This window comes from Anser anser (genome assembly GCF_964211835.1).
Source record: "Anser anser genome assembly, chromosome: 2".
NCBI lineage: Eukaryota > Metazoa > Chordata > Aves > Anseriformes > Anatidae > Anser > Anser anser.
In genome coordinates this window covers 24407921-24432109 of record NC_139721.1, presented here as the reverse complement: position 1 = coordinate 24432109, position 24189 = coordinate 24407921, and the positions used below count along the sequence as shown (strand labels likewise).

The following is a 24189-nucleotide window of genomic DNA, read 5'->3' as shown; positions in this document are numbered from 1 at the left end:
GGCCTTTCTTTGCTCAGTGGGATAATGGCTATTGTAAATTTTAAGGGTAAAGCGCTTGTCGTGCAGGTTTGACAATAAAGTTTTTTGGTTTTCTTCATTTAAACACATTTACATTCCATGAACAATTCTTACACAACAGGTGAATTAAAAGGAAATGGCAGGCTTTCCTTGTAAGTTAGAGTATGCTAAAATTAACTGCAATGTACTGAAAAAGTTACTAAACTGTTAGATGTTAGGTGATTAAAATAGGGACTGCTATGGCCTGCACCCTTAAGAGGAGTTTTGGTGGGACTAGGCTTGTGGCAGTCATTTGCAGGAGTTCAAAAAACAAACCCACCGGAACAGATCTGCCTGGGTTATTATGGTAAATTATGGTAATTGTAGGCTTACGGTGACGTCTGACCAGACAAATGGATTTGCTTTCACGTTGTCTTTGGGCACGACTAAGTGCTCAGCTGGGAATTAATTCAGAGAGTGCTGAAACGTGGGCAAGGCAGAGTATTCACAAGTGGTGCACTGTGCGGTGTTTTAGCCTGCTTCTTTTTTTTTTTTATTTTATTTGATAGCGATAATTAATAAGAGTGTGGAAAAAACGGTGCAAGGATGCAACCTTAAGGAAAGGTTTGTATTTTTCTCTCTCAGTCAAGTCCTGCTACCGGGACCTTTCTAAACGCTGCGGTCATAAACCAGATTAGTCAGAAGCGATTCTGGATACAGATTACCCCGAAGAACTTCAGAGGGGTCCCAGAAGAACTTCAGAGGGGCCTCGTTTCCTGCTGTCGTCTCTACCATGAAACAGACTCTTGAATCTCTTGCTCCTTTTTACTTCTTTGCAGTATCATGATAGAGCTTTTTGTCCTTCTTGATACTCATATCTTTGATACCAGCAGGTTATCTGCATCCTCACCGGCTGCTGACAGTATTGATAGCAAGGCAGTTTGCAAAACGCAACGGTTTTAGGAATGCTTTTGTGAAGGGAATTGCTTGTTAGAAGCATGGATTGGGCTTTAAGCTGCAGTTGTCTGATGTTTTAAATAGCATCCAGGACAGCCAGCCCCAGCACGGTGCAGGCACGAGGTTGCTACTTGTCAGTGTTTAGCAGTGGTAAAGACCTTTAGAAAGTGTTTGTCATACTCCTTTCTCCTGTCAACGTAACATTTTTTGGGGTGTGAAACTTCTTCTAAATTTCACATGGCTTTATGTATTGTAAAATTGGTCTTTTTCCTGTTTTTATAAAAATCAAATGGAGAGTAGTTGGAATATTTAATTAAAATAAAGTCGTCATAGCTGTATTTAAGTAACTGTACAATACAGAGTGAAGTACTAAAGCATTCATGAATGCCCTCATGGATACTTAAATCTTCATTTTCCTCCTTGTTTTATTCTACATGTTTAAACTTTATTTCTTTATTTTAGGAAGTCTCTCTTCCTGGTATTTCTGTATCATTAATCCAGCTCTTTATGGTTACCTTTATGGCTGTTGACAGGCAGTGCTGGTTCGTGCATGAGCGCTTGGATTGTGATTGCAGCTATTAGAGCTAAGTGCACAGAAAGCTGCGTTTTGCCAACAAAGATGACACAGTGAAACATTTGGGACAAGTGATGGCATCATCCTTTTTTGTATGTGTTGAGGGAGACTGTGTAGGAGGTGGAACCGGTGAGGCCAAAGTAAGATTTATGCTGATTTCTCTTCTGAGCTATATCAGAAATGTGGAATATCTGCTGTGCCTCTGCTTAGCTCAGCTATTTTTTCCAACAGATCTATTTTCAAAGCAGTAGAAATTGTTAGATTTCCTTAAAAATCAGGTTGCACATCAAAAAGGTCTATTGTGTTTTTCTTGGCAGTAGTGCAAAGAGTCAAGTGTTGTTCTTAAGAACACTACAAGTGATGTTACTGGAGATTAGAGTGCTGTGTTACAGTCCTGACCTGCCTTCATAGCCAAAAGCTTGTCCACAAAGACACAGAATTACCGTGGCAGAGCTTTAAATCATAGGTTTGTATGAGGGTTTTAGGTAACTTAATTCTTTGTGTTCGTGTTTGTTCAACTGTAAGTCAAATTAGAGCGTCTTCCTTGCATGGACGAAGTGCAAGAGGAGAGCTGAAGGCTCATGTTTGTATGACATGCAAACATAGCGTATAAAGATTATTTGAAACCTGTTACTAAAAGGCATGGGCAACGTGAATACATGCCAAGGGACTGATTGTGCCTGATGAACTGCTCTTGAGGAAGGGGTGATCTTTCTCTGATCCAAGAGAGGAGTCTCCTTACAAATCAGTCGTTTAATGCAGATTAGATATCTGGTTTGCAGATAAGTCCTTGTCTTTTCCTAGGCTTGCACTTCACTTGTTTCTGGTTTGTAAAAGCTTTATTGAACTTCTGTACCTTTCATGTATGTTTAGCTTGTGTGATTAACTATACTGAAACAGGATGGAGTCCTGTTTGAAATCTCTATTCCAAGCCTTCGAGTTGTGGAGTCAGACGTGATAAAACCTTTTAACTCTCTCCTTTGTCTTAAAAGTTATTTTGTTAAGTGGCCCTAAGCAAAAACTTTCATTGTAAAGCAGGCACGTCCTCCTTAGGCAAGGAGGAAAGTGGGTTAGATCTGAACGTGCAGGGGGAACGCAGTTGCTGACGTTGCCCGTGTGCACAAACACGGTTGTGAGGACCAGGGCTTTGTATGACAACTGGGTAACTATTAGAAGTTTAATGTTTATCAGGCGGCAAGGTATTATGTGCCTTCATTTAGATCTATTTTTACCTTTTCTTTCTTTATTCTGTGCCTTTTGTATTCCTCTGTTCCTGAATTTTCTCTCTTTTTGATTCCCAGCATTTGCTTCGCTGCAGCAGCACCTGCATTACCGTCCAGCTTGCTCTGGTCCCATTTCATCCGTTCAAGTGGTGTGACCAGATACCGTGGTTAGTGAAATTTATTTATGGGACTTGTGTTACTGAAACAGGCTTGGAAACATCCAGAATCCGCTGCTGCTTCAGGACAAGACAGACCTTTGTGTGGTTAGTCTTGAGCTCTTGTACCCTTTCCAGCAGCTGAAATACACTTTTTTTTTTCCCCTTCCTTCAAAGCTGTTGCCTGAACTGCGAATGTACATAGGTAGTAACGAACGAGCTGCCTGCATCCTGATACCACGACTCTGAAAAATCTACACCGCCTGGTCCGCATTACTGCAATGTGTTAAATCTAATTGTTAACAGCTTAATTGCTAATTGTAAAGATAATGACAGGTGAACTGGCAATTACGGCAAGGCTGGTAGCATTTTCCTCCCTTCAAGGAACGGTGAGGGAAAATAATGTTAAAAATGAGTTGCTTATTAATTAATGCTTGTTAGCAGGGGCTGCCTGCTAGATGGGACTTGTTCTTGCCCAGGCCAGAAAGCAGTGGAGCTCTGCTGGGGCTGCGGTTTTGCTGAAGAAACTGGGGAATTTGGGCTCTCCTGTGCACCTTCGCTGCCTGTCTCGCAGGCGGTGCTGGTCACGATGGGAGCACACAGCGAGGTGGGGTGAGGAAATGGCTTTGTGCCGAGCTGCCTGCAACCCACATCACTAAGACAGAATGTCTTTTTTTCACCTCGTTTCTCCCCTCCAATCACTGCCGGGGTGTTATCTCTGCTTCTGCTTTGTGGCGATCTGTCAGCTGCCGAGATGGCAGTGTCGTTCTGGCAGGGTTGACTTGCGGAGCTCTATCAGTTAGGGTTGCTTTTGCTCTATTTTTTAGTTGATTCTTTATATCTGTCTTCGAGTACAGCTGTTCTTCCGTGCAGTTTAGTCTAGCCTCTGTCAACAGCAGGGCTAGCACGTAAAGTAAACATTCTCCTGCTTTAAATAAAATCTGTGGAAGTGCTGAGTTTGGAAAAATCGGTTTGATCACCAGGATACGGTGGCAAAAAGAAACTTTATGTGCAGAGTGACTTGTTCGGTGTACGGTGACAATATTCTGTAGTTGTCAGGAGCACTGTGTATTTATTGAAGTTACTGACATCCTGAGTGTTTGCGGTGTTAGGCAAGTGGATAACTCGGTGGTTCTCCGTAGGTTTGAGGAACGCCCACCTCTGATCACTTGTACAACGATTATTCTCACTGGTATGATGTGAATTGTAAAACCAGAGTAAAATAGGGAGACAAGATCTTGATACAGAGTTGTTATTTCTATAGAAGCTTCTTGGGAGGAAAAAGTAAAAGTAAAAAAGTAGAAAATACTTGGTGTCAAGGAGTTCTGTGTAAGGTAGTGGGGTAGAGACTTGGTGTCATGAAATAATTTATCACCTTTAAGTTGCATATTTTAGGTAGCTAACTTTTCAGGGATGTTTATTTTTGAGTTGTATGCAGTCTGTACGCAGAAAAGGAATCTGGTGCGGTGGACTGATCAACCTCATAGACGAACTGAGTCCTTGTTTCAGGGCTGGGGGACTTGGGGCAGTTTGTATGCAAAAACTGTGAAACGAGCCAAACTTGGTAAAAATCTGAACAACCAGGTTTGAGGTTTCTGACTCTGTAGCCTCAGTTTGTGGATGCTGTGTATGGAACACTTCTGCTCTCCCCTCAAGTGGGTTTCTCCAGCCTGCCACGTTGAAGCCCGTGGTACTTCTTATTTATTTTTTTATTCCTCATTCGCTTTGGGGAAGATCTGGGGCATGCTTCCAGCAGTTCGCCATCACTTGAGGGTTGCAGTGCTTGATCAGATCTCGAGGGCAGTAACCCAGTAGCTGCTTCTCCTAGCAGCCAAGAGTGGAAACTTCAGAAGAAAGTACAGAAAGTGGTTTAGATGGCAGAGAAGAGGGCGTTGCCACCCAGCTCCAGGGTACGATCTGTTATCTTCTACAGTTTTATCTGAATACGCTTGAAGAGAAGAAGCTGTAATTTCAAAAGACTGGTGAGGAATAACTTTGCGTAGCTTTTGAACCGCAACGTCTTGGGGTCAAAAGTTCCCCTGCGTTTTACTTACCAGAAATGTAAAAGGATAGCTGGACAGTCTCTTCGTCTAACATCTTGGTCTGCCTGCTCGTGGCAAGAAGAGCTGTGCCTCTTCTAATTTGAGTTCTTGTGACTTGGGGATAGCTTCTCTTTTGTATTCCTCGTCTGTTTTTTGCAACTTGGATTATTCTTTCTAATCACAAGTCCCTTCCTTCAGGCATTTTGTCCATTTCTGAACTTACTTCCTTTCTCAGAAAGCACTAGTGGAGGTAAATGAGCGTTAGTGTACGTAGGATTTCAGAAGGATTTAAAATTTTTCCTTCTATCTAAAGACTTAAAATTATGAGAAAAATGTCAGAGTGCTTATTTTAAAATGTCCTTCAGTGTGGAAAACCACAATTCCCGCCTTGGAAGAAGGTGGAGTGATCCACCAGCAGCCCGTGGCTTTTATTACCTTAGCTGAGGCTGCTAGGCAAGAATTAGTTGAACATTATAGAGGAAAGCTTTGATCTAGAAGAGATGCAAGTATCTATTTATTAATCTTTTTGTCATAATAGCCCTTAACTTGCCCAAAATTCTCGCACAAAGCCTAGGAAGTGGTTACTTCAACAGCCAGCCGAAAGCACGGTCTGCAGCACAAGTCGGGAGTCATGTGCCTTGGTTTGGAGCCACGGTGATTATTAAACACTCCCGGGTAGAGCTGTTTTCTCCTAGGTCGTCCTAGGGAACATTTAATTAAAACCTTTAGCCTCTTCTCCCCCTCTGTTCTCCTCCCAGGGACTTGTATTTTGAAAACTTGCGCGGTGACCTTGAACCGAGTTCGCTCTTTACTGGCAGCGAGCGCCAAGCTGCAGGGCGCCGAGTGTCGCTGTAATTTCACACCGGCAGCCTGCCCCAGTGAAACTCAGCGGTATGGATGTGGGTGGGTTTTCGCTTCAGATTTTTTCCTCCCCCGTGGACTAGCGAGAGCACTTGGCTTGTTGCAATCTGCGGGGAAAGCATCTGAAAGCGCGAGCTTAGTAGTGCGCGCCCATTCGTGGTAGCAGCAGAGTGTATTCCTCCGGTCTTCGTCCTTTGCACCCTGCTGACAGATTTCCACTTCGCAGGGGCCGTGGGACAGCTGAACAACTTCTGCCTGACCCCCTGAGCGACTCCTCGCTGTGCCAGACCCAGGTGGCTGTTGCCTCAGCTTCGGCACTGGATCCCTCGGGAGGGGTGGTGGTAGGTAGGTAGGAGTGGCTGTGCCACCATCCCTCATTCCAAACCCTGGTCTGTGCTGAATTTGTTGTTGTTTTTTTTTTTTTTTTTCTTTGAGCCAACAGCAAACAAACCAGGAAGTCTCGTGTGTCCTCACCTGCACTCCCTCCTTAGCACTTTTTCCGTGGTAGGTAGAGGGCTGAGGGTCGGGGCAGCCAGCACGCTTCTGCACTGCCGCGTTACATCAGGGCGGAGTAGAAGTGACGCCCATCGCTTACCCCAAAACCTCATTTAAAATTCCTCCCAAATGCTGGCAGTGGTAGGTAGTTGCAAGCTAGTTTTGGTGCTTGGAGCGCTTGAAAGAAATGAGGTGTCATTTGAAAGGTATATTTGGGTGTGCCTGACATCTGTCATTTCCAAAAAAAAAAAAAAATATATATAAAAAATTGATGTAATTTGAGTCCTTTGTTATTTTGGGGGCTGGGGGGGCGTAATTCTACTAATATTGACTGTAATACTTCTGTTCACTCACCAGTTTAAGCCAGGCCCCGGCTGAGCACCTCCCAGATCTCCCTGCACTCCGTGGCACAACGGAGCATCGCCACGGAAGGAAAGTCGAGCTGCATCTCATTAAACTCGGTGCTGCAAAAGGACGTAGGGATTTAGGCACCTCTCTTTAAGAGAGCGATGGACAAAGCTTTGAAAAGAGGAACAGGAATAACCAGTTTGGAAAAATGTGTCTGGGGAAGGAGATTGAAATCACCTGGGGTTGCTTTGGTTTGGTTTTTTTCCTTCCCCTCGGACTCCCTGTCTTTTCCTCAGAGATGAACAACAAGCATTTCAGCACTCACAACACTTAATAAAGAAGATCGAGGTGGTTATTCTGGTTGAAGACCAAAAACAAATGTGTGATTTGCAGCAAAGATGGCTTAAAAAAATATTTTCCTAGCACTAAGCTTGACTGATCAAATGGGAAGGCACTAGACAGGGCCGTGGAGATCACCCATTTTTCTTTTCCTCCTTTTATTTTCTGTCTGTCTGTCTTTTAGGTTTGGCTCATACCTGGTGGAAATTGTACTCGCCTGTGTGCCTTGATGCGGCACAATTACATTTCTTCAAACCTTTTTCTATCAGCCTGTTTGTGATTTTCCCTGACTTTCTGCAGATCAAAATAAATTTCACGTTAGGTGGATTTGCAATTCCTCTCTCAAGGCATGAAACTGGTTAGTGCAATACTGAAATACTGTAACTAAAGCTGTGAGGCAGGTAAGAAAAGGTTCGGCAGAAGTGCTGGGTAACATCTCGAATAGATTTTCCTGTTTTCAGTGTCAGACTTTGGTACAAGATGATGTAATGTGCAGCGCTTAAAAATGGTCAGCTCAGCTAGAGCTGAGTAAGTCCACTTGTGAAACTGTTTTAGTGTGTTCATTTAAATTGTTTTTCAGAGAACTAATTTAACTCTCAAAGCAGTAACTTAAAAGTTAATTTTTAATCTCATTTAACTGTGGATTTGTGTAATCTGAGTAAGGGCGGCACACTCATTGAGATGAGGCCTGATGAGAGATTTCTCCGCAAACGAATTTTTGTGCGGAGGAGGATTTTTACCACTATTCTGTAGGGAAGCTCTATTTTATAGGAAGAAGATTGAGGTGATGAGTGTTACGCTAGTCTGAGCAGCATCAAGGCCTCGCTTCCTCTAAAGGCTGATGCTGTAGAGAAGGCAGGCAGTGTAAATTTGAAAGAAAAGGTAGGTGAACGTGGAGGACTCCATAACTGGGGGTGTTTTGGGAAGTGCGGGTTAACGCTAGTGGGATGTTTGCTACCGCTCCCTCCTTCGAGCCTGTGTCAGGATGTGGATCCTACTGAAGGGTGTGGGTGAGCATCACCCCTGGGGTAGCTGAAAAGGATGAAGCAGGAGAGCTGTCTTCTGGCCACCTAGAGAAAGGTCTGCTGGTGGGACTCACCCCGGCCAGCTCTCCCACGGCTGTGTGGAGCACGCAGCTTGGGGTCCTGGTCGTGCTCGCAAGGATCTTCAGCTTTCTCGGCTGAAACTGAGTGGCAGGAGTTGCCTTTTTTCGATTTCTACTTGGGAAGCTCCGAGTAAAAGATAGGTTAAAGAGTTGGTTGCAGAGGTATGAATCACTACAGCAGCTTCTTATTTTCGGTTCACCGTTGGGTGCTTTAATGTCTTACCCTTACACGAGAAGAGCTTGTGTGCTGCTAGGGGAAGGACGAGGGGGTGGTTTTAATCCATAATCGGAACATATTATTCTGCAGCTTATCTTATCAGCACTTCCTGACATATGAAGCCTTCCTGCCTTAAACTTTCAGCCAGCGCAGGTCACTCGCTGTTTCTCAGGAGCAGCTGAGAGCTGCATGACTTGTCTTGTGTGGTGCTCGGCCTGTGTGCGTCGCCTAATCGGGATGGACGTAGACGTGGTTCAAGGCAAGAGGCGAGCACTAAACCAGCTCGCAGCAGCCTGACTAGAGGGGAAGCCTCCTAGTCCGTTGCCAGAAGCTCCCAAGAGCAGCGCTGTAGGTGCTGTCTGTGCGATAAAGATAGCTGTCAGCTGGATGGAACATTTTTGCTTCTAAAAAGGACTAATCAGTTGCTAAAAATTCTTAGGAGTTAATACTTATTTAAATCTAGTCCGAGTCAGCGCCTGCGAGCCAGCGGGTTCTGTTCGATATTTTAAGAAACGCGGGGTTGGCGCCTTCCTTGTGGAAGGCTGCTGTTGACTCAGCCCTGTTCTAACAACCAGCTTTTTTCCTTTTTTTTTTTTTTTCCTGATTTTAGGATACTTGTGAAAGATGGTGGATCGCTTGGCAAACAGCGAGGCAAACACTAGAAGAATAAGTATCGTGGAAAACTGCTTTGGAGCAGCCGGCCAGCCTCTGACTATCCCTGGTCGCGTCCTGATCGGAGAGGGAGTCTTAACGAAGCTGTGCAGGAAGAAGCCCAAAGCGAGGCAGTTCTTCCTGTTCAATGACATTCTTGTTTACGGCAACATCGTCATCCAGAAGAAGAAATACAATAAGCAGCACATAATCCCGTTGGAAAACGTCACTATTGATTCCATCCAGGACGAAGGAGACTTGCGGAATGGGTGGCTTATCAAGACGCCAACCAAGTCTTTCGCAGTTTATGCTGCCACCGCTACGGAGAAGTCCGAGTGGATGAACCACATAAACAAGTGCGTTTCTGATCTGCTTTCCAAGAGCGGGAAGACTCCTAGTAACGAACATGCCGCTGTCTGGGTGCCAGACTCGGAAGCCACCGTCTGCATGCGCTGTCAGAAAGCAAAATTCACGCCCGTCAACCGTCGCCACCACTGTCGCAAGTGTGGCTTCGTCGTGTGTGGGCCTTGCTCTGAAAAGAGATTTCTTCTCCCAAGCCAGTCTTCCAAGCCTGTGCGGATTTGCGACTTCTGCTACGATCTTCTTTCTACTGGGGAGATGACTGCTTGTCAGTCGACTAGGTCAGACTCCTACAGCCAGTCGCCTAAATCTTCTTTAAATGACGCATCTGATGATGACGATGATGAAGACAGTAGCGATTAAGGACCAAACGTTTTTTTTCCACGTGTTGCAATTTTGTGTTTCAGACCATATGGAGCTGCTTTTGGGGAAGCCTATAGTTAGGCTCCCCAGAAAAATCCTGTTCTAGCCATAAAATATGCCTGAATATCTTCAACTGCAATGTGCCTCAATCTATGAACTCTCTAGACAATAGGTTTTTCACTCCTCTGCAGGGATAGACTTGCAATCAGATCATTTTCCAACCTCTCATACTTGAGTTATGTCTAGGTTAGACTTAATGGAAGATTGGAAAGTTAAAAAATACTTTCTTAATTTAACAACCTGTACTTCCTAATGTTTCCTATTGGTATGTTGTTACGTGAGTGTTTTGGATATGGGGAGGAAAATGGTAAGCATGCACAGAACAGGGATGTTTTGGTTAATCCCGTAGACCATCCACTTCTTCTAACCGTGGTATATGATGAGTTGAAATGTGACGTAAGTACAAACCTGAATGTCACCACGCTTGGAAATTGTCTTGTTTTGCTCTTATTTATGACTTCCTACACCAAGCAGTGCCTTGTAACACTTTTGCTGATTCAGGAAGAATAGAAACCTATTCCGTGTTGTCTGTATTCACCTGATGCTGGTATCTGAGAGATCGTTGGTGCTATTGAAAATAACTGCTGTGTTCGAAGTGGAGCTTTCAACAGGTCACAGCTGCGTACCCACAGTGGGTGACGGAGACCTGGATCGCACGTCCTCACCCGTCCAGGCAGACCCGAAGACGCTGCAGATGCCCCCGGCCTTCGGTGGGGTTCTCTCCGGAGGGGCCACATCGTGGGTTGGGATCTGGAGATGAGAAGCTGAGGGTGACTTTTCACAGGGATATCAATGTTTTCTTTTCAGAGCAGTTTAAAATTTGGCAAATGCATACAGAGATTTTAGGGGGGTGATTTAGCATTTTGCTGCGATAGCTTATATATTTTTGGAGATACTTCCCAAACGCAACACTAACTAGTTTCTTAAAACATGGGTGAGAGTTCTTTCACTTCTTTTCTTCGCAAATTTTATTGGCTTGCTTAAAAATAACCTCGAATTTTGAACAAACAAGCCTGCAAATATCTGTATAAAATCGGCTGTCCTTTTTACACAGCTGACCTCAGGATAAATGTGAGATGCAAGTTATTTCATTCTAAATGTGTACCCAGGACCAAGAAAGATATATTTAAGAACTATAATAGTGCAGAAAATGTCTCTACCATAGTACTCATTTTTACTCTTAGCAAGTTCTTGAATACTGAAATGTCATGTTCTTATATAAATGTAAAAGTTAGACTTGCAAAGATGTGTTAAGCCCCCCAAATGCTATGTTTTTTATATTTTTATAATGGTAGCATCAATTTTGAAGGGGAAAAAAATCTCTTTGAAATAGCTGTATGAATATAGTAGCAACTGACTTTATACAAAAAAATTGTTAAACTTTGGTATATCTTTAAGTGACAATTTCTGCACTGTTTGCCTTGGATGGCGATAATTGGGATAAATATTTATTGAATAAACAATCAATGCTGCATATTGCACTAGTCTCCCATTCTGTACACTGTAAATGTCAGTCATTTAAAAGAAATAAAATAGCTGAGCACTTCAAAGCCGTAGCACTCAGATTTCTAGGAGCTAAAGATGCACTTAGCATCTTTAGGGAGGCACTCTGCGTTAATAGGCTGCAAGACGTTGCTTCAGGTGAAAATCACGGTAATGCTTTTAGCTTGGGCAATTTCTGAAAATAACTTTTTAAAAAAGCACTGAAGAGGATTTGATCTGCTTTGAAATAAACATTAAAAGGGAGGGAGGGGGGTGGTGGGAAATGCTTTCTGATAGAGACTAGGGACCAGGAAGATTCTGTAAAATTACCAGATAAGCAATATGCAACTGTACATACTCAAAGCCTGGCTGAGATAGGTAATTACATATGCTCATTCCTTGAAAGACAGGGGGATGATGACCTGCAGGATGGGAAAGTGGGCTATTCTGAGAAGATGCTTTCAATTAATAGTGCTTATTTGTTGTACCTCTCTTGCTCAAAACGTTTAAGTTTCAGGAATGGAGACTTGTCAGCTTCAGTTTCTGTACAGAATCAAAACGTGAATTTCCCTTGTACATACGTTGTAGTGACTAACAAAAATGTTCTTCCCGATTCAGTTGTTTTCCTTTCTTACACTGTCAAATACTAACTAGTTAAAGGTTCCACCTTTTTTTGTGTATTTTTCCCAGTGTTTCTCTGTGTTGTGCTTTTCCCAGCACTTTTTGGGGGACAGGAGTCGGATCACGTTCTATATTTTGCAGAATATTCTTGTACCTGTTTCGAATATCTTTTTTTTTTTATCTGTGAATGGAACTTGCACTGTGCCGCACTGATCCCTGAAGCTGTAACCAAACCAATGTTTGCGTGTGTGTGTATGGGGGGATTTTTCATTTGAAACTGATGTGTGTGGTCCAAGCTTTTTTGAGAAAGTGTTAAAAAAGCCATGTTCTATGGTAATACTCATATCCCTCGGTGGTATTTGCTTAAAACTTTACAAGTTTTACAACAGACGTAACGTTAACTTCTCTTGTACTTACAAACTCATGAAAGGGCTCACTTCGTACTTTGTAATCTTGTTCTGTCAAATTATTTTATTTACAAATATATGGTGTAGCTTCAAGCCTATGTGTTTAATTTTCTTTAACCGTGGGCCTTCGAGGGTGACAGAAAATAGGGCATTTTTTAAAAACACTTGTCGAGATAAAAACCAACAGATGCATTCATTTTCAGGAGGGATTATTAGCAAGATGGGGGTAAATACGCATGCTGGATGAGATTTAAGATGCACTTTAACTAACTGTAGTTACGGATTTAGAAGCAAGTTATGCATCTGCCTAACTTTAAAAGAAGGATGACAAAACCCAAGTGTGTTTCAAGGTCTTAGGCTTTGGTTGGACCAGAATAGGAGAGGCTGCAGGACCCTCACCCAGCCCTGGGCACCACGGAGGTGGCTTCAGCAGGGAGCAGCAGCTCGTGGTGTCACGCTGCAGAGTGGCTTACTGCTTTTCCCAGAGCTTCTGTGCTCTTAAAATAATTATTAAATACAGTCAGTCTCTGCATGCTATATGTACTTTCTGTTTCCAGTTCCTTGTGGCGGACTTAACCTGCTCTTTTTTGGTATTTTTCAGATGGAATGAAAGAATTGTAAGAGCGCAAGTGGTACCTGCAGTATCTCTTTGGCAAGGCCTTGCAGTCAGCTTCTGCTTTGTGGAAGCAGCTACACTGAAGAAACAAATATTAATTTGCTTTGGCTGTGTTCACGTTTTGCATGCTCCAGCACCTTCCATAGGAGTCCCTGCTTCTTTGCTGGAAATGCTAAAGGACAGAGAAAATCTCTCTTCTGAAGGCTTTAATTGAAGCCTGTAATTCCAGCACTTAACTGGTGTTAAGTTGTTATCTCGAGATAAATTAAGCTATTTATCTTCCACGTTTGATGCAGGTGAACTTCCTTTAGCTCGTGAGTAGCCTGCAAGGGTCAGGTGCTGTTACTGAGTTTAAAATTAAGTTTATAAAATGGGGAAGTGGATTTAATGAAAGCTGAGCTTGCACCAGGGCTTTTAATGTCTTTCATTTTCATAATCTGCTTGTTAGATAAGCAGAAACGTTCTGCTTTTGTGGGGCTTTCCTTCAGGGGATAGGCTTCAGTTAACCTCTCGATGCAAATAAAGCGGTGGTTATCGTAGTTACGGGCTAATGTTTAAATGGCAGCAGATCATGGATTGTGTTATTGTGATTTCAGAGTTTCCAGTAATTGCCATAAACTGATAGAAGACTGCCTAGCTCTGTGAGCAGATAGAGCTGCGGAACAGCAGGGATCTTCCAGTGCCTGAGCACTGATTTTTTTTTCTTCCTTTTTTTTTTTTCTTCCCAGTAGAAAATCGTAGAAAATGCTGGAAATTATCTTGACTGCTTCTTATTGCCTGATGTTTGACGAAATGAGAGCCACTTGTTTGTGTCTGCAGCGTGCCCCTTGCCGGTGCTGGCTCCCATGACTCGGGGCAGCAGCCTGTGCTCTGCCTGCAGAGAATCCCTGCCCTGTTCCCTTCTTGTCGTGAAGTTTGGAGCTGCTGGGGAGTCCGGCACAGTGACGGATGGACCCGCTGTGCAGCGAGGCAGTTCTCCTACCCTGTATGTATCTGAAAACGTTTTAAAGCTCATTTCAGAAGAAGAATTCGCAATAAGAAGTCTGAATCTTAGTCTTCAGACTGGAGATGCGTTGTTTCTAAATTACGTTTTAATTGTCCATAAAATATTGCCTGTGCCTGGGGTTAAAATTGGAACACTTTGACTGCACTTGGGCACATTTAGGATGAAAACAACGAACAAAGGAAACGGATTGGATCGGCAGTGAAATGAGCAGTTAAGGAGCAGGAGGCTTTTTGGGGTCGCTTTTGGGGTCATCTAACTGTGGTGTTTAGCTTATGTAAATGGAATTTTCTGTTTGTAAAACTTGCAGTTACTTGTTTTAAGTGTTCTAAGAAACTGCCTCAAGTTAATTTCAAGTTACTAGATAACAGCAGCAAAACCAAGCACGTGGTGAAAGTAGGCTTCAGATTTTTTCACTGTCACAATCCCAGGGTGGCTGAGGCCAGCAGGGCCCTCTGGAGGTGCCAGCCGTGCCCAAGCAGGGACACCCAGAGCAGGGTGCCCAGCACCACGTCCAGGCGGCTTCTGAAGGGCTCCAAGGAGGAGACCCCACAGCCTCTGGGCAGCCTGTGCCAGGGCTCCGTCACCCGCACAGCACAGAAGTGCTCCTGGTGCTCAGGGGGAGCCTCCTGGGGGCCAGTTTGTGCCCAGGGCCTCCTGTCCTGGCACTGGGCACCACTGAGCACAGCCTGGCTCCGTCCTCCCTGCTCCCTCCCCTCAGGGATTTACAGGCAGTGATGAGATCCCCCTGAGCCTCCTCTTCTCCAGGCTGAGCAGTCCCAGCTCCTTTCCTTCTAGGAGAGCTGCTCCAGGCCCTTTTTCATGGCCCTTTGCTGGACTCTCTACAATATGTCCAGGTCTCTCTTGTACCGGGGGCCTCAGAACTGGACACAGTGCTCCAGGTGTGGCCTCGTCAATGCTGAGGTCATTCTCAGTTGTACAGGGATTAACTGGATTAAATTACAATAACATATCTAAATTAAGCCTTTGGAAAATCTTTTATACCAGATGATGCCCCAGCCTCTGCATTCAGGCATGTTTTGAGATACAAACTCGAGGGCTTAAGCTTTGTTAAACAAGCAGATCTTCACGAGCACCTGCTGACCTTTCCTAGGTAGTCTTTTTCTGCTGATGAAAATTGGATAGATGTGGTCAGCTTCATTATAGATGCAGATGTCTGGCTTGTAATTTAGCTTCTGGCTAGACTTATTATTTAGATTTTTCTCTTCAAAGGCTGTTGTCTGCATGCAAATGTAATCTTAGGCTGTTCTGCATTGTGATAAGAATCGGGGTGTTGCTAGCTGCTTTCCATGCGAGTTGGTGCTGCTGCTGAGCACTTCTGACCTGTGGGGCTGTAACGGGCCTGTGAGTTACCAGCCATCTCCAAGAAAGCTGTGTAGGACGGGGACCTGCTTGTTTTTGGAGCGATGGGTGGTTCCTCTGGTGCACGCGTGCTGTGGTCCCGTGCAGTCTTCAGTGGCAGCTCCCCCACGAGCCGGGGCACCTGCTTCCGCGTGTCTGAATGCATAACAGAGCCACTTCCTTCCTAATCCACCTGGCTTGCTTCATCCTTGCCTTATCAGGAAGATAACAAATAAGGGAGGGCTGAGCCTGCCTCTCCTGTCTGACACGGGCGATGTGAATGCGGTCCTGCTGGTAGGATGGCTGCGGGAGCTCGGGGGGTGTGGGCGTGCCAGGAGCAGGGATGACAGCAGAGCTAATTGCCGGGCTGAGAACATGGAGGCACGAGTAAATTAACGCCGTCTGGAAGGAAGACCTGGTCTTTCGGTCCATCATGAGCAGCAAAGTGCTGTGGGGTTTGCTGTAGAAGGAAAGGCAACCAGCTCCAGTGAGAACTGGCTGTCGAGGGGCTGTAGTCTTCTCTCAGACTCTTCTTCCGAAGCTAAAGTTGCTAATAAAAAAACATTTTTTTTAAAAAGTCTGTAGTGGTGTTACTCATTGTGTGCATCTAACCTGACCTTTGTTATATATAATGTGGTATTTTGAGTAGAGGGATCTTAAAGGTTAGCAGAACCAACACCTGGCTTTTAAACAAAACTGAGTTCTCTGGTTCAGCAAAATGGAAACAGCACTGCATGCACGGAGGGAAGCCTCAAAGAGTCCATTCTGAATTACAGTTCATTTTTGGCTTTTAGTGGTGTATAAGTCCTTGTGCAAGTCCTCTGGAAGCAGAGCAGAGTTGCCCTCTGTCAGGGAACTTGCTTCTGGATGCACGTAGTGTGTGAAATGCAGAGTTTATCATCTACCACCATGGAAGCTGAACGTGGTAAATCTGATAAGAGCGAACCTAACCTAAAGAAAAACATTTTACTTGTTGCACGAAATATTTGATGCGATTCAAATGAGGCTTGCTCGTGCCTAACAAAGCAGCCCCCGCAGGTTTGGTGGTGGAAGCCGGTGGGATCAGGTTTATGGGTGGGTGGAGATGCCAGGGCTTGAACAGCACGAGTGTGGTGGCAAAGAGGTCACCGTCACCCTTCCATGTCAGGGACAGGAGCTACTTGGGAAGGAAGTGTGGATGTGGCACTGAGGGATGTGGTTTAGTGACGGGGTCGGTAGGTCAGGCTGGTGCTTGGACATGATGATCTTGAAGGTCTCTTCCAACCTAGGTGGTTCTGTGCATAGCAGTTACTGCTGCAGCTGGTCAGCACATGCAAGGGAATGGTCCTGCTCAGGTGCAGGGTGCGATCCTTAGTGGTTACAAATACCAGAGACTATTTTGTGTAGTTAAGACAGGCAACTTCCCGTGCTTCCAGCTGTGGCATCCCACAAACAGGAATGGGAAAGGAACCGTGCTTATGGTTTGGGTGAATTTGGAAATAACTTAGTAAAGCAAGCACAGAGACTGCAATCTGCTTGTAGCGGCGAGCGTCGGCACGTCTCGTGCGCGTCGCCTGGTTTTGGTCTGGTAGGTGGGGCTCAGCAACAAGCTCCTGACACCAACGCTGCCGCCTGCGAGGCTTTATCTGCAGTTTCTGTGTCGGATCTGGTGCTATCTGGCAGTCTGCGTGTTAGGAGGCTGTGTCGGAGGTGTCCTTACTTGTCCTCCTGCTTGTGCAAGCATCAGTGCCGGTGTACAAATGACCGGTGTGCCAGGCTTCTGCACCTGCCGGTTTGGTGGTGGATGCCATGCGTTACAACTCTGCAGGAGGCTAGAGGAGAGCTTGGGGCACAGAACCTGTACAGAATCACAGAACGGTTTGTGTTGGAAAAGACCCTTGAATATCATCTAGTTCCAAGCCCCCTGTCACTGGCAGGGACACCTCCCACCAGATCAGGCTGCCCAAAGCCCCATCCAACCCTACTTTGAATGCTTCCAATGATGGGCCATCAACAGCTTCTCTGGGCAATCTGTTCCAGGCTCTCACCACCCTCACTGTGAGAAATGTCCTCCTTACATCCAACCAAAACCTATCCTCTTTTAGTTTAAAACCACTGCACCTTGTCCTGTTACTTCAGGCCCATGTGTCTGAGTAAGTATCAGATCATAAGATGCTATTTTATTTTTGGCAACTTGATTCTTTTTGTTTCCCAGCCTCTCCACAAAGAAGAAAGGGAAAGCTTAAATGTTTTGATTTGGGGAAAATAGAGGAATAAGAATCGGAGAGTTGCTGGTATTTTATTTTCACCCAGATGTTTCACACGAGATGTTCCCCTTCTTCTGTTGTCATCCCTTTGCTCTCATGCGTTCCCACCCATACGTAGGTGCAAGGTAGGAGATCTATCATCCAACCTCCTAAACACTTTGTTTTCTGCTTTCTAGCAGAAGTGCTGACGTGGGTTAGATTCGGCTTGCTAGCACGGTGCGATGGTTTCATTTGCCCATCGTTCCTGCGCCAAACGTCCCGGCGTGGGCTGACGTGCCTGTGGTGGTGTCACCCCAGATGACACACCACCCGCCGTGCATCACCCTGGTTTGGGTCCAACTCCTGCCAAAATCTCACACCCACCGCCAGCGCTGCTGCCAGCCCAGCTCACCGCAGGGGGAAGCGGGCATCCCATGCCGTGCTGGACCCGCTTGTCCTTGATGCCCAAAGCGCTCGAGGCAGAAGAACGCTCTGCCCACTGCTGTTGTTGACTTTCTTGGTCCTGCCGTGTGCCAGATGCTCTCCGGGCATGTAACCTCCTACCAAATCGGGCAGGAGTTTGCCTTGGTGTGAGGTCACTCCGTGTTTACCGTGGAGGGAAAGCACGCGGTTTGTAAGGCCTCTGCCAGGCACCACCCTGCTTATTACAGAAACTGCTGCACGTCCCCGCTGAGATAAGGGCTCCTTTGTTGCTTCGCTCTCTGTAGATGTCCGGACCTGCCTTCTGCAACAGGCCTGAAAGGAAAAAAACAAACAGGTAAAGGAGTAGGGGAGGTGACTCACAGAGGAGCGACTGGTTCGGGGCAGGGTTTGGAGCTGTGGCGTGCTCCTTCCTGCCGCCTGCCTCTCCCCGCAGCCAGTGGGAACCTGTCCCACCCGTGCCGTGCTGGGGCAAGGGGAGCACCTTTGGTGGTGCTGCGGCTCCAGGCAGGCTGCACCAGGCTCCTCCTTGTCCAAGTCTTCTGCTCTGCAGCGTGCGTGGCTGGTGCGCCGGTCTGGATGCCCAGAGCTGCAGATCTGGATGTTAAGAGCTGCGTTTCTTGGGTGCTGGGGTAAGGGAGAACACGGTGTGCACACCCAGTGACAGTTCGGAGCAAACTCCTGTCAGTGGCTAAGCAACCGCGGCTCTGTTGATGCACACAGATGCCGAAGGAGAATTACAGGCGTGTTTTGCTGGTGCCTGGTAGCCAGACCAAGGTTTTGTTTAAAATGTGAAGTAGCACCGCGGGTGGGATTTTCCTGCTGTAATCCGTGTAAGTGCCTGTGCTGGAGCTGCAGGAAGCCATGGGGGAAGGAGCGACAGCGGGGAGAAAAAGGAGGTTCGGGGCTGTTCCTGCAAGGAGCAGCTTCTGGTCTGTAAAGCTCTCTGTGGTCTAAGCCCCTGCTGTGCCAGAGCCCGCCTGCCCCAAAATGGCATCTGTGTGGCTCCCAGTTGGCTTGGTCTCAGTGCCCCAGCTTTGCTGGTGGGATGCGATTCCCCATGGAGCAGCAAAGCTGATGTGAGAGCAGATTCACAATTTGCTTGGTGTGGAAAACCATTGGGGAATGGTTGGGTACCCGGTGCAAGAGCAAACACCAAACTGTCAGTGAGACCCAGTGGTGCCACTTGGTCAGAATAAGGGACGGAGGAACCACCAGTGTTAGTCATGGCCAGCCAAAGCTGTGCACAAGCAGCATGGGGTTCCTCTCCCTTCAAGTTCAGCTCTCTACAGACAAGAAGCTATAAAACTTTCATCCCATTTTGGTTCAATGAATGCCAGCTGCTTTGGCAATAAAGTACCACCCCAGATGGGGGGGTGTTGTTATTTCAGGGCTGTTGGCTCTCTGGGAGAGGCACCTCAGCTCCTCGTGGTCAGTGGTAGGCTTGGAGCAGGAGCTGCACTGCAGAGCCTGACCTACAAAGGTGGGGATTGCATCTGAGATTGTATTGCTCTTCGGGCCTTTTTAATATTCATGGCCCTTTGCTGGACTCTCTCCAGTATGTCCGTGTCGCTCTTGTACTGGACATGCTCCAGGTGTGGCCTCACGAGGGCTCAGCAGAGGGGAGGGGTCACCTCCCTTGGCCTGCTGGCAAAGCTCTGCCTGATGCAGCCCAGGCTACCAGGTGGATGTGGCCTGGAGGAGGCTGCGGCCCATGGAGAGCCCCCGCAGGAGCAGGCCCCGGGCCGGAGCTGCAGCCCGTGGAGAGGAGCCCACGCAGGAGCAGGGGTCTGGGGGGAGCTGCCGCCCGTGGGGGACCCGTGCTGGAGCAGTTTGCTCCTGGGGGATGGACCCCGCGGTACGGAGCCGTGTGGGAGCAGTTCTTGAAGAGCTGCTGCCTGTGGGCAGCCCCCGCAGGCTCAGTTCGGGAAGGACGGCATCCCGTGGGAGGGACCCCACGGGGAGCAGGGGCAGAGAGGGACCGTGAAGGAGTGGCGGAGATGAAGTGGTAGGGAATGACCACAGCCCCTGTTCCCCTGCATGGCTTGGGGGGAGGAGGTGGAAGAGAGTGGATAGGGGGGAAGGTGTTTTTGGCTTGTTTTTAGTTTCTCACTGCTCTAACCTGTTAATAGTATGTAATAAAGTATATTAATCTCCCAATGCTGAGTCTGTTTTGTCTGTGACAATAATTGTTGAGTGATCTCCCCATCCTTATCTCAGCCTTTGAGCCCTTTCCATTGTATTTTCTCCCCCTGTCCCTTTGAGGAGGGGGAGTGAGAGAGCAGTTGTGGTGGAGCTCGGCTGGGTAAAACCACCCCAACAGGTCCTGTTTACTCTCCCATGAGCAAGAGCACTGATACCCATGGTAAAGGTATGAGGGCTGTGTCTGGATGTGCACATGGGGAAGGGCTGGTGGTCTGTAGAGATGTGTGGACATCAGGTTCTTGATGGTGTTCCTGGATAGGTCCCACATGAGGATGTCACCTGCTTGTCCAGGATCCAGAGCCAGGAAAGAAGTCTTCAGTTGCCTCTTTTCTCCTGCTCTGACCCTGTGCTTTGTGCCACGATCTCTCCAGAGCATTTCTCTGGGGCTCTTCTTTAGACCAAGTCCATATGAATACATCCCTGCTGCTCGGTGTGGAAGGACGCAGGAGATGGCTCCCACCTCCTGCCCAGACCAGGGACTGCCCATGGCAGCTGTGCCAGCGCACCAGTGCACAGGGTTGTAGGATGGAGCCCAAAACCCATCGCGGGAGAGGAGCCAGGCTTCGGCAGGCATCCAGCTCTTTGCCGTAGCGTTACTGCAGTGTGCTGTGAAGCGACTGACTCTTCTGCTCTGTGTAAAATGCAGAACTCGTACTTGATTATTTATCTGATGATGTGAGGGAAGTGCTAAGTGAGCAATCTTCTCCCCTGCAGGCTGCATGTGTGGGCTTTTGTTTTTAGGAGGGAGAGAAGAAAGATCTGAAGATACAGCAGCCATTTGATCTGCAGCCGCGCTCTGAGGTGGCTGAACATTTGCTCTGTTGTGTACACGGTTAGTTTATCAAAAGCCTTATCGCAGAAGGAAATCGGAGAGGAGGCTCATGATTCAAACCGAGCGGGCACCTCGAGGCGGGGCACGGAGAGCAGCAGCAGGGGAGCCTGGCAGCAGGGAACCCCCGGCCCTGCCGCTCTTTTCATGGCCAAAATCTCACTCAAAGCGCCCCCCCAGCGCCCTGCCTGTGTGCCCCTGATTTTGGCGAGTGGTGTCGGGGTGTTTTTGTTGTGCAAAGGCTGCAGAGGGCAACGGAAACAGCTGGCTCTGGATGTACTGGGTGTTCTTCTACAGCTTCACCACCCCACAGTAATGTCAGGTTTCATTATGCAGCAGGTGGTTTGGGAGGAAAACGGAAAACATGAACCCTAAAGGCTCCCAGACTGTAAAAGAAATGAAGAGCCCTAGCGCTCTTTGCATTATATGCAAATGCTCGCTTTTTAAGTGTTGGCTTCTGATCTTTGAGTGGCTGGGAGATGGCAGCTCTGCGAAAGGTGCTGCGGTGCTCCTGCTTTTTATTTGCTATTTGACAGCTTTGGTGCCTGTCCTGGCTAAGCCACGGTGTAGCTGATGGCTTTGAAGCCCTTTCCAAAGCTGAATCCTGATGTCTTGAGTGCATCTCCATGCTCTCCTCGCCTCTACTTCTCCTCCTTGCATCAATCGCTCCCTTGGCTTCCACAGTAAATGGCATAATGGCCTGAAAGCACAAACCTTTTAAGCAAGGCAGGCCCCTCATGATTAATAATTTAAGAGCATCTTCAAGTACCAGCCCTGGGGGGCACAAGCTGCCTCAGGGGAGGACCAGGATTTTTTTTTTCACTGCTTCCTGCTCCTGTGCAAGCAGGGAAGAGCTGAGAGCCTGTGATACAGCTGGATTAAATGTTATGTGGGCGGCAAGGGAGCATCGTCTGTGTTGCCCAGTGCCAGCAGCCAGTGGGCATATTTAGGGCTGATGAGATGCTACAATGCTGAGATGAAGAGATGCAAAAAAAAAAATAAAGGGGATGACAGCCAGGGGAGGGGTTGCACAGGTAAAAAACAATGATATGCATGGAGAGACAGGCCTGGAAGTAGGACCAGAAAGAGGAAGGAGGATAGATTGGAGAACATGAAGTTAAAATGGGCAAACAGCAGTGAAGAACCAGGATTTGAGATGTGATTTGCTTGGGCTGACTCTGGGGCTGCTGGATGTTACTCTTGGTGGGGGGTGTCTCTCCCCAGGACAGGTGGATACAAAGCCATAGTTTTGCAGAGTGATGATGTAAAAATTAGTAGTGATTGACTAATAAAAATGCTGTCTGGGAGGGAGGCTGAAGTGGATCCAGCAAGGAGCACTTACTGCTGATTTATTCTACTGAAAGGGAGGGTCTGCTGCTCCTCTGGGGCCAGGGCTGGGGCATTCTCTGCTGTGTCTCTGCAACGTCCCCAAATGCCTCTTCCCCCCCCCAAAATCCTTCTCACCCCTCAGCTTTGCACCTCGCTGCTGACAGAGAAAACGGCTTTAAATGGGGCTGCACCTGGAAAGGGGGAGGATGTCCAAGCGTAGTTAATTTTGGAGGCCCAAATCTGAGCTCTTACTGCTGGGTGATAACCACCCACACCCACGTTAAAATGCAGCAGTCATGTTTGTGGCTTGCATTTGGTTTATTTACTTATTTTTAAATAAGGACGTGGTTTCTGGCGGTGTGACGAAGCACGCAGGGAACCAAAACACTGCTCCCAACACGCAGGTCTGACTTAGCCACCACCGGCAGGCGACCGGTCGCACGGGATTTTCAAGGCCGAGCTGGTGCCTGGCCAAATACCAGCCTCACAGCACCCCCCTGGGTGCCTGCGGCCTGTTTTGCACAGCTGCCTGCCAGGATTTGGAACAGGGACGTATCTGTTAGCACGGTCCTGCCGTCACCCAGTTCCTGAGGCACACGCTCGGGTTTGGGGCAAGGCCTGCGGAAACACCCGCGGGTGCCGGGCGCTGCTGGATCCGCGGGGGCCGCGCGGCGTCGGGCGGGTTGTGCTCCACCAGCTCCCTCCCGCATGAACCAGAAAACCTGCTTGGGGTGCTTAGGGCTGAGTCACAGCCGGCCTGCCCTGCCCAGGCTGTGTCCTCGTTCCTGCCAAGGGCCTGGGCTGAGGGGATCAGCCACCGGCGGCTCCTGCCTTAGGGAGGAGCAGAGCGGCCGTGAACAGGCATTGGCGAGCTGCTAGGCCCGCTGAATTACAGGGAGCCTGGTGGATGAGTACCGGTTAACCTGCTCGCTCCAAGGGAAATGACTGGAAATCACAAACGCTCTCTCCATTTAAATATTACTCATTTGTTTCAACCTGTTGCAAGAGGGCAGGCGGGAACGGATGTGGGAGCAAGCACTGATTAGCGCTAATTGGCACCGCGTGGGCTTGTTGGAGCTCATGTTCAGCCGGACCTGAAGGCGGGGGACACTGCTGGGTCACAAGGAAGGTCTTGTGCCCTCAGCAAGAAGGCTGCCTTCGTTTTAAGTATCACAGCCATTGAACCAGGCATGTGAGATACTGGGGCCAGGCTTTCTTGCTTGGGTCTCTCTGGTCCAAACTCACTTTGGGCACCAGTCAAAGGCACGTCTGAGAGTTTCACCTGTCCTCTCCAAATGCAGCATTACCCCTATTCCAAGTGATATTAGCTCCCGGAGAGCGCCAGTAAAACATGGGAACACCAAGCTTTCCAGCGGTGCAATAAAGCACACAGTGCAAAATAAGTAGAACAAAGCCTCGTGTATGCTCCAGCGTAGCACTCAGATCTCTGTCCTGCAAGCTCAGAGGAAGGCCTTTTGCTGGCCACAGCCTCTCTCACGTGAAGACAGGAGCCTGAGCACAGCCTCATGCCTTCCCTCTGCGCCCACCAGCCGCCGGTGGCACACACCTGCAGTTTCAGGAGCTGCGGTCGAAAGATGCCTCAGACAGGTTTCAGGCTGAAGCCACAGAAACTGCTTTTTGAAAGTCTTCTTGAGCAGGGAAGACAAACAAAGGAATTATTGTCTTCTCTTGCTTGCTGATAGGCGTTTCCTAAAAAAAAATAGGAATGAAACCAGGTTTAGACAAGTGTACAACCTGCTTGGAGCACCAAAGCCATGAGCCGTAGCTTCTTAGGACTTTTGGCTTTTCTCATTCCTGCGCTACCTGAGCTTTCTGCAAGCACAGTATTCCCCAGGGGAATCGGCATTTGCTCACACCTGCAAATAACTCACGTGGCCTGTCTGTAAAGTGGCCGTGTCCTG

General features: G+C 47.5%; 1 protein-coding gene and 1 long non-coding RNA gene across 4 annotated transcripts in view; one reads left to right on the top strand and one right to left on the bottom strand.

The window, feature by feature from the left end:
• PLEKHF2 (pleckstrin homology and FYVE domain containing 2) overlaps window positions 1-12350 on the top strand; it is a 20753-nt gene extending 8403 nt beyond the window's left edge. Inside the window, exons 1-3 of one of the 3 annotated variants that reach the window (XM_083823376.1) lie at window positions 3012-3518; window positions 6036-6154; window positions 8924-12350. In XM_083823376.1, the coding sequence (XP_083679502.1) occupies window positions 8938-9687 (750 nt within the window). In that variant the 5' untranslated portion in view covers window positions 3012-3518; window positions 6036-6154; window positions 8924-8937 and the 3' untranslated portion in view covers window positions 9688-12350. Of the gene's footprint in view, window positions 1-3011; window positions 3519-6035; window positions 6155-8923 lie in introns of those variants that run through there. The other 2 variants (XM_083823375.1, XM_083823374.1) reach the window with 2 other exon arrangements.
• Window positions 8923-24189, bottom strand: LOC310893891. Its single transcript, XR_014579393.1, has 2 exons — window positions 18389-24189; window positions 8923-18219 (listed from the first exon to the last, which is right to left on the bottom strand). It is a non-coding gene; the product is annotated as an uncharacterized lncRNA (long non-coding RNA).